General features: G+C 33.3%; 1 protein-coding gene and 1 long non-coding RNA gene across 2 annotated transcripts; one reads left to right on the top strand and one right to left on the bottom strand.

The window, feature by feature from the left end:
• Window positions 1-771: 771 nt before the first annotated feature.
• LOC107942807 (uncharacterized) lies at window positions 772-1,347 on the bottom strand. Its single transcript, XM_016876529.1, has one exon. It carries the CDS (start codon window positions 1,345-1,347, stop codon window positions 772-774), a length of 576 nt encoding a protein of 191 aa, XP_016732018.1.
• An 8,148-nt stretch (window positions 1,348-9,495) lies between these two features.
• Window positions 9,496-10,462, top strand: LOC107947526 (uncharacterized). Its single transcript, XR_001697154.2, has 2 exons — window positions 9,496-9,771; window positions 10,136-10,462. It is a non-coding gene; the product is annotated as an uncharacterized lncRNA (long non-coding RNA).
• Window positions 10,463-10,694: the final 232 nt, after the last annotated feature.

Consider the following 10,694-nt stretch of genomic DNA (forward strand, 5'->3'; position numbering starts at 1 on the left):
AATGTCCATACTGATAAGCCTTTCAACCACTTTTTTAAAGGCAATGCAATTTTTTATGGAATGCCCCACAATTCCCGCATGATAATCACATTGTGCATTCGCGTCGTACCATTTGGGGTATGGAGGTTGTAGGGGTTTCAAGTAGAAAGGGGCTACTATATGCGCATCAAACAGATTCTGATATAACTCCTTATACGTCACCGGGATGGGTGTAAACTGGAGTCTTTCTATGTTTGGCCTCGAGTTGGATTCTTGCTTTGAGGGGCCTTGATAGCTAGCTGCTACCGTCCTTGGCTGGCCTACAGTGATTGATTTTGAATACCCTTTATTATACAAGCTCAGGTTGCTCACTTCATTTTCTTTGTGCTTTAGGGTTGATCTTTTGGCACTTTCCCCCGTATCTATCTTCCCACTTCTTATGACGTTTTCAATCATCTCGCCAGACATTACCATATCTGAGAAGCTTATAGTAGCGTTTCCCAACATGTGGTTAATGAATGGGGCTTTCAGAGTGTTGATGAAAAGCATCGTGGTTTCTTTCTCTAAAAGAGGTGGCTGAACTTGTGTCGCAACCTCTCTCCATCTTTGGGCATATTGTCTGAAGCTCTCACTTGGCTTCTTTTCCATATTCTGCAGTGTAATTCTGTCAGGTGTCATGTCTGTTACATGGCTGTATTGTTTCATAAAAGCCTGTGCCAAGTCCTTCCATGAGTGGATGTCGGCACGGCTCAACTGGTTGTACCATTTGGCAGCCGACCCGATCAAACTATCTTAGAAGTAATGAATTAACAATTGATCATTGTTGATGTATCCCGTCATCCTTCGACAGAACATAGTGACATAAGCTTCAAGGCAACTAGTCCCGTTATACTTCTCAAACTCCAGTATTTTAAATTTGGGAGGGAGCACTAAATCAAGTACCAAGCTCAAATCTTTAGCGTCCATTCCTTGATGGTAATCGATATTTTCCATGGCTTTAAACTTCTCTTCTAGCCACTTATACCGGTCTTCTAGTTGTTTTGGCAGGTCCGCTCTTGCCTTCTCCATTTCTACTACGTCGTCCAGATCAAAAACCACAGGATTGGTAGGATTATCCCCGGGATTGGAACCTGAGCCTATTTGATAATTCACCGGAGCCGAGGCATCGGCCTGATATTGTTGGGGTACGGGTGCCCCTTGTGGATTTAACTCCGGTTGTGCCTGGGTATTAGTCGGAGTAAAACCCGGTGGATAGGCAGGGTCTTGATGATCATCTCCAAGATTGACTGCAGGGCTTTTCCCCTTATCATGCCCCCCAGCCATTAACTGCGTCAATCGGCTCAATAAATTTCTTTGGGACTCTTCCATGTTTTGTTGGATATTTTCTAGTTGTTCTTGTATCTGGGCTTGCACCTGTTCTTACAATTGCTCTAATCTCTCAAGTCTATGATCCATTTCTTTAGTTTTGCGGCGAGTACCGTAGTGATATCTAATTGGTAGATTTTTGTTGGTTTCCAGGGCAACTGAAAATTTTTTACCTAATTAGGGTCATTTTGTGAAAATCTAATGCATATGATGCAATGTAATGCAAATGCATAGAATGAATGCAAAAAGAAAGAGAGGCATTGATTCTGAATTCAATTCCATTAGAACAACTTTTCTAGAAAACAAATTTCTTTACATAAAATGGATTACATATGCGACTTTGCCCTCATATTCCTAGCGAAGACATCAATATTTTCCTTCATATCCGGATGCTAGGATCAAAGCTTGCAAATTTTCCAAATTCTATCCCTTCCAAGCCACAACCTATTGCTTACCCTGCAATGCTCTTTAGTTTCCTTTGAGATGTGACAGCTCTCGAATAATATTTATCGGTTTGAACCCTCAAGCAGCGAAGTATAGTTGTATATTCCTTCACGAACTTTCAACCTTCTCTCGTTGTGTTTAATCGGTCCATATTTGGGCAGTCGCATTATATTCCACTTTATCAAGAAATTCGTTTTCCATGACAAGTTTTTCCATTTAGCAATCAAATTTGAATCAACACCTCTTTTCTATGATGAAAATGCAATGCAATCATAACCAAAACAAAACGAAACAGGTTAGTACAAAGCAAAAGCAAACAAGAAAAATAAAGTGCCTATTTGGGTAACCACTAGGGGCTTGAAATGGTTCTACCTAGGGTGGGCTCTTAAGTTTTTCTACATATGGTTTGGTTTTAAAGCAAAGGTACTCGAACCAGCAGATTCCTTTATCCTCACCCATTATAGGCTCATACGGACTAAGTTCGGTTCAGGGGAATACATTTTCTTATGGCTGTATGGAGATGAAAATCTCACGAAGACATAGGTACAGATGTATCCCGAAAGCGATCCACTATCCTGCACGGAGGTGAAAACTTCACGAATGAGTAGCTTCTCACTCCCACTTAGGAGGGTGTGACCCGCAGTCATGCAATGCAATGTGCAGAAATATCAAAAGGCTTGAACCAAAAAAGTAAACATATTAAAGACCACAAAAATAACGGACAAAATGCAATGAAAGGATCGTACATTTAAACCAAATTTTCAATTTTTGACAAAAATACAAAAATTAATCAACACGTGGCTTGACTCTCTTATTTTGGGTCTCCAGCGGAGTCGCCAAGCTGTTAACACCATTTTTTTTGAAAACGGAGTCGACTTGGATTTTGAAAATGAAAACAAAAACGGGAGTCGCCACCAATATTTTTTGATAAGGTGTGATCGGATCACCTTGAAAAGTGGTTGTTTTTAATAAACGATTTGATTTTATTAAAACAACGATTTTGGTCTACGAAATTCAGAAAAATGGGTTCGGGAGTCAGTTACGTATGAGGAAGGATTAGCACCCTCGTAACGCCCAAAATTGGTACCTAGTTGATTAATTAATGTCTTAGTGTCGAAGATTGAAAACTTTGAAGAGATTTAAAATACGATCCTTTATTGAAATGTTGAAATTTTTTTAGGAAAAATGACATTTCACGTTAATCGAGAAAAAGAATTATATCCAGTAAGTTAGGACACAATGTCTTGAATTCCCGATGCGCGAATGGATGCCAAAATTTACTTTTTTAAAAGCTATTTAGCTCTCTCAGATTTAAAAAAAGGGATCATGCCCAGTAAGTTAGGACACGATCTTTTCTTAATTCCCAAGATCGCTTAAAACTTGAATTTGAAAATATTCGTGTATTTAGCTTTATTGTGAAAATCAAAACCCAGTAAGTTAGGGTACAACCTTCTTGAATCCAAACACGAGGTTTTGCTTATTCAAAAATCACAATTTATGCATTGAATAAAATTAATCTAACACGAAATAGTAGAAATAAAACACGATATTAATACTCGTAACGAAACAATAATGAACCCGATAATGTAAGTATGAATAATACGAGCAATAGCTACGAAAATAAGTTAAATAAAAAGACAAATCAATAGCATACAAAATAACAAGTATATGAGCAAATAAAATTAGAACATTCGTTCAAAATAATAATGAAAATGCAAATAAATAAATAAAATTATAAAAATGTAAAAAGGTATATATATGTACATATTGTAGGATATAATAAAAATATATAAGTATGTATTTATATATTCATGAAAATTAAAAAATATAAAAATATATATATGAGAATGATAATAACTAAAATAACAAAGATAACAAAAAAATGGACTAAATCAGGATACAATGGGATTTAAAAGGTATAAATTATAAATAAAGAGAAAGAGGACCCAATGAGAAGCGTTGGAATCGGGCGAGGACCGAATGGGAAATTATTCCCAGCCCTTTAAACGGCATCGTTCCATACGTTTTCCTTCTTAAACGGTCTAAGGACCAAATTGAAAGAAAAATGAAAAATCTGGGGCAAAATTAAAAAACGTAAAAAAGGATAGGACCCAATTGCAACTAGCCTCAAAAGCGAATGGACTGGGAGCGCAAACAACCCCTTTGTCCAAAAAAAATACGGATCCTAGGCTGTTTGGGTCGGATATGGTCTGATCCATGTCAAAACGATGTCGTTTTGGGGCTTTCTGAACTCCTCCAAAACGGCGCCGTTTTAATATCCTATATAAGTTAAAAAATTTGCAAAAAAAAATCATTTTTCCCCTCTTTCAACAAAAAAATTTCAGAAACCTCCCATCTCTCTCTTTGCTCTCCAAGAAACCGGCCAAGGGTCCGGCCGTTGGCCACCGCGGAGGTCGCCGGTCACCGGCAACGGCGCCGCCGTTCACGGTGGCCTAAATATTTGAAAGTGTGACTTTTTTTTGCAATATATTTATGTGTATATATATAAAAACATATATATATAAAAAGAGTTCGAAAATAAATAAATAAATAAAACCTTTGCGTTTTCTTTTTTCAAATCTCTTTCGTTGCTTGCTTTTTTATTGATGCTTGAATCTCTGCTTTTTATTTCTCTAAAAAAACCCCTTTTACAGACGTAAAGATCAGTCTTGTACCGATTCCCCCCTCCTCTTTTTTACAATGTTTGATATGGCTTTATAGCCACTTTTTACAATATTTAAATCTATTCTTGTCATTTCTCTGCAGGCAAGTGGATGACGGCGATGGCAGAGATCAGGTGGCGGTGGCAGGAGTTGGTGGCTGCTAAACCGCAGGGTGGTTGACCAGCAGGCCCTAGGTGCGGCGCACCTAGGGTTAGGGATTGTTGTTTTCTACTATTGGGTGTTGGGCTAAGGTTTTTTGAATATTGGGCTATAAGTTTTGGGCTTGTTTTATTATTTTGCTGGTATGGGCTTGCTGAATTGTAATTTGAATTGTTTATTAATTTTTGGTTTGGTTTTGGTCTGCTTTGAGTGTACTGGGCCCGGGCAAAATTGGGCCTGTACAACCCAAAGAAAAAGAAAAGTTATTGGAGTGAATCAATAAAAACAGATCGTATTCCTTTGTCACTACTCTATTTTGACTTTTTTTTCTTTAAATTACAATTATTTAGTTTGATTTAAATGGATTGATGGAAGGATGGTAGTGGCGGTGTGGAAGCGTAAGGTAAATTTTAAGTATCAAATTAAGACTATTTATAAATTTTGAGGATTACTTTTTTTAAATTATGATCAAATCGATATAATATGTAAAAGTTGAAGACTAATTTGTTATAATACTGATTCTTTAACTGCCACGTCATCCTCCCGTAAGAGATTTAACAGCATTTAACGGCAATTAGCCAAAAAATATCTCGATTTGTTGGGTAACCAAATTTTTAAAAAATATATTGATAGTTGAGTGACCAAAAAAGAAAAAAAGCAATAGTTCAGTGACTAAATTTAAAAAATTGATAGTTAAATAATTAAAAAAGAAAAAAGACAATAATTGAGTGACTTATGATATAGTTTACCTTAAATTTTTATCGCTTTAGGAGAAGTAAATATATATCAAGCTACAAGTCAGCAATTGGAAAATGTGGGAGCGAAAGTTAAAACACTGTTAAAATATTATAAATTGAATAAATAATTCTTTAAAGAGGACTAAAATGCAAATTTTTCATTTGACCAAAAATAAGAAAGATTAAATTGAACACTTAAAGAGGGACTAAAAGGAAAATTATATCATTTAATCAAGGGCACCCTTGACCTTGATAAACAACTTGATGTATCTTAAATAAGGTCTTAAATTCAAATATGGTGGATAAGAGAAAAAAACACATCAAAAATGTCTTACCTGTGATTCGAAAAATATTGCCTTTGAATCTTTGATTCAGGGTCTAGCTTGAGTCGACTTTTATAGTTGCGATTCAATGTAATTATCCGATACCGAAAACTTGAAAAAAAATAAAGATGATATTGACTGGTTTTTGGTGCTGGAAATTTCGCAGCCGTGCACGTCAGAAGAGCCTGGAAATAACCCGACTTTCATGCATACATAAGATAAGGTTGAATTGCATAGATATATATAGAAGGATTAATATAATATTTATTGTCCTTTAATATGGCATTTACATTTTTTATTTAATGTGGTATTTTTATTTGATAAAATATATATTTTGGTATTCAAGGTAACAATGTTAATGGTAAAACTATCATGGAGACCCTTATATCAGAAGTTATATAGCATTTTACCCTTTCTACTTAAAAATGAGTAAATTAGTCCTTGTACGTTAATCAAATATCAAATAGTCATTCTATTAAAAAAATTATCCATTGTTGTTGTTAAAAATTTGTCATTGTATGTTAGCATGATGTACACGTGGTATGCCACATATCATTGCTTGATTATTAGCCATGCCAGTTTTTAACAATACAAATGGATAAAATTTTTAAAAGAAATGATTAATGTGCTCTTCGAACTAATGAATATGGACTAATTTGCCTATTTTTTGAGTAGAGGAAGCAAAATGCAATCTGACTCCTAGTGTAGAGGCCTCTATAGTACTTTTACCCGATGTTAACTTTTTTTGTGTGTTCATTTCGAATTTTATGTTTAATTTAATGAAAGTTACTTGCTAATATTATTAGTTTTGAATTTTTTTATGATTTTTTAATAGATAAATTTAGTGTTAATTGTGAATATTTTAAATACAATTTAAGGGCTATGATTTTTTCTCTCCAAATTTTATGATTGATTTAATGTAAATTAATTGCTAGTATTATTACTTAATTATTAATTTTCACAAATTCATCTTAAAACTCAAATTAAACATTAAAAAATTAACACCGTTGCCTTCATGTATCAACATGTATAACTTTTGCCAAATATATCATATATGTATCACGTTGGACAAAAAAAATACAAATACTATATTAAAAAGAAGGTTAAACTCGAGTATTATTAAACATTTTAAAAAACATCAAACTTATATCAACAAATTATTGAATAAAGAGTGAAAAATTAACATAAATATTTTCAAATCTTTCATTGAATTTCATACAATAATATATTTAATAAAAGAGTAAACTGTCTCCAAACCATGATTCACATTCTAATCACATCTTTAAACTTTAGAAATTATATCAATCAAGTCCTTTCATTACTAAAACCGTTAATTTCACCATTAAGTGACACATTAGATCTTATGTGAAATAAGTTTGGTTAATTTTTTATTATTTTAAATGATTTCCATATGATTTGATCTATCACTTAATGGTGAAATTAACAGTTTTAGTAATGAAAGGACTTGATTACTATGATTTCCAAAGTTTAAAGATGTGATTAGAATGTTTTAAAGTTTAAGGACTAATTTAAAATGTCAAACATAATGTAGGGACGTTTGGTGCAATTTACTCCTATAATTGTGGGACGTGTGGATTTGCAAATGCGACCAAAGCAGCTGGAAAGTGACAAGGAAACATAGTTTTAGTCGAGACGATGAAGACAACAACCTTAAAACGACAGTATTGGAAGTCGTTCCCTTCCTCTGTCTCTGTCTCCTGGGCCTGGGCTTTTAAACCACCCCAAATCTCAAGCCAATAAACGGTCACACGATCGCCACGTTCCTCCTCTAGATTTTTGCAACGTGTAACTTCTTCAAGTCCCACTATTGCTAGTCGCCAGTTTCTCGAATCTGTTTTAAGGTACCTGCACAAACTTGAAGATTATCTTCGGATTTTGAAAGAGTTTATGAGAAAATATTAATTCGAAAAAAGAGTTTAAGAAAATTATTTGTTTCATTTAAAATATTAGTCGGATTAGAGTTTAATTATTTAAGGTATATCTGTTTTCTAATTTTATAATAAATATATTATGTTATTTTTATATAGACTTAATATATTATTTGATACCCGAGTTTGATATATACTTTTTCTAATTTAGTATTTCTATTTTTATTGACTAAAGCTATATATTTTCATATCTGCAGGTAATTGTCGAAACCATTTTTATTTTTTGGAAAAAAACAAAAATTAGTTGTCGATGAAAATTTAGAGTCGTCGCCAATCTTTTATTGAGGTGTGATTGGATCACCTAAACGACTTTGGTCTACAAGTTTTTAGAAAAACGGGTTCGGGAGTCAGTTACGTTCGATGAAGGATTACCACCCTCATAACACCCAAAAATTGGTACCAAATTGATTAATTAATGTCTTAATGTCGAGAGTTAAAAATACGATCCTTAATTAAATTAAATTATTTATTAAGACTCCCTCATTTTGAAACAGAAAACATCACACCCAATACATTAGGGCACGATATTTTATTTCTTCAAGATGAGTTTGTTCAAAAGATTTGTGTGATAAAATTTAAAAGAATAATCAATTGTTTAAGATTTATGACGAAACCGCAGCCCAATACGTTAGGGCACAATTTCTCAACATCCCAAACATTGAATATTTTCTTTATTAATATATATATATTTAAAAAATCTTTGTCTCGAGAAATCAATACGTCACATCCAATGCGTTAGGACACAACATATTAAATTCCCAACAACAAGCTTTTTCATTTTATTTTTTTATCAAAGAGCAATTCTCGATTATTAGATTTAGCGAAGGAAATCGAAACCCAATACGCTAGGGCTCAATTTTCTTGAAAATCCTAAATACGAGTATTATCTCTATTTTGAAAATTTCTATTTTTAAATTCGAGTAAAAAGATGAGGTAATGTTATATTGTATGTATAAATGTCACAATAACAAATACAACAATGACATAGAAATAATATAAACAAATAAATAAACGAAATGAATATATATAAAAAACAATAATCCATGACATGCAAAGTACCAAATAAATGAACAAAATATAATAAAACATAAATCAATAAACAAATTAAGGAAATAAAGAAAAAAATATAAAGAAAAAAAAAGTACAAAATATATACTTTGAAATTAAAAAAAATACACATGAATTTACATATAAAAATTTGGGCTATAGAATTTATATAACAAATTATATATAATTTTTATAGAAAGAAATATATAAACATATATATTATAAAATATGTGTACAAGGAATATATTTGAGCATTTTTAAAAAAATAAATATATACATGTATATATATAAAAAATATTTGTTAGAAAAAATTATATCCGCATGTGCACATATAAAAATAATAAATATATACATATATAGAATTTTGAAAAAAATAATTACATATATATAAAAAATAATTACATTATTAATTAATTAAAGAATAAAGAAAATAAAAAAACTAAATTGAACTGTAGACAAAAATCTAGGGTAAATTCGTAAATAATTGAAGACTGGAGGACCCTGTTGAACACGCTAATAATTCAGAAGGGGCTGGAAAGGAAATTATCCCTTCTCCTCCAAAACGGCATCGTTCAAATAGGATTAAATTGAAATCGAAGAAAAATTAAATGGATAAATTAAAAAAAATAAAAGAAACATAATTGTAAAAACTTTAAAAGGCGAAGGGACTAAAAGCGTAATTTGCCCCTCCGCTAAAAAACACGCAAATCCTAGGCCAGGTCGGGTCGGAGTCGAGTCAACCCATGCCTAAACGGCGCCGTTTTCAATTGGCTATTTAAGCCAAAATTGGTTCAAAAAAGAACATTTCATTCCCTTTTAAAAAAAACAACAAAAAAAAAACCTTTCAAAGAAGCTCTCTCACCCCAGCTCATCCGGCATCGGCCGATCATCGACCGGTCATCGGCCACCGCGCCAGCCATTGGTCTTTGGCCACGGCACCGCCGTTTGCGGTGGCCGGAGAAGAAAAATTTTCGGATCTGCGCCTTTCGAAACCGTTAAACCCAAATCCAACCCCGAGACTTTCAGAATACCGATGCAAAAACCCTAAATCTTCAAGAAACCTTTCGATTTCTGGTCGTCTGCAGCGATCTGAGTTCCAACGGAGGTTGCCCTTTCTTTTTTCTATTTATTTTCTTCGTATATAGATCGAAATATATGATAAAAAAACTGTAGATTTAAGGAAAAAGAAAAAAATAAATGTCAACCTTAGATCGATTTCTGCTCTCTCGATGTTGAACTGTCTTTTTGCTGTGAAAATAATTATGTTTCTTATTGATTTTTTTTTGCTGTGAAAATAATTATTTTTCTTATTGATTTTTTTGGATCCTTTTTATAGTGTATCAATGGCTTTTTTATAGCCATAATGAAAAAATATAAAGAAAGAAATAAATCTATTCATATTGATTTGATTTTGCAAATATTTGATTCTTCTTTCTATATACTGTTTGGTTTCTTTTCTTGACATGCAGGTGAAGCGGGGATGCGGCTAAGTGCGAGGCTTGTGGCTGCGGCGCTAACACTTTCCTTAGAAACCCTAGGGTTTCTGCCACTACTTTGGGCCACTGGATTTGGGCATCTGTTATATTTCAATTTGGGCCATGTATTCTGGGCCAATTGTTTTGTTTTTGGATTTAGCTTTGTAAAAAAAATTGGACTGTTTATTAAGGGCGGGGTAAAATTTAGGTATTACAGCTGCCCCTTTTTACTCGTTATCGTGTAACGGGAACGGAGCAAAGACTTCAAAAATGCCTAATTTTACCCGGTCGTGCTGGAACTTGGTACTCTTTTTCTTCAAATAGCCTCATTCCTTCCTACTGCATCTTCAGAGATATATGAACTAATGCTTCAATCTACTCCACTGCAATGCCATGGATATAGGATTCGTACGTTGTAGTTTCTCAAGAAAACAAAATTTGCTATTTTTAATCTGCTCCACTGCAACTTCAGGGAGATAAGACTTATAGCTTCAACTTGATCTGCTGCAACTTAAAGATGAATTTGATGCAATCTCCTCTACTATAATTTCAG

The sequence above is a fragment of the Gossypium hirsutum genome, chromosome D12 (genome assembly GCF_007990345.1).
Source record: "Gossypium hirsutum isolate 1008001.06 chromosome D12, Gossypium_hirsutum_v2.1, whole genome shotgun sequence".
In the NCBI taxonomy this organism is placed as follows: Eukaryota; Viridiplantae; Streptophyta; class Magnoliopsida; order Malvales; family Malvaceae; genus Gossypium; species Gossypium hirsutum.

What these genes read in the sequence shown, in the direction of transcription:
- LOC107942807 (XM_016876529.1), bottom strand. Translation starts at nt 1,347, where the DNA reads ATGGAAGAGTCCCAAAGAAATTTATTGAGCCGATTGACGCAGTTAATG.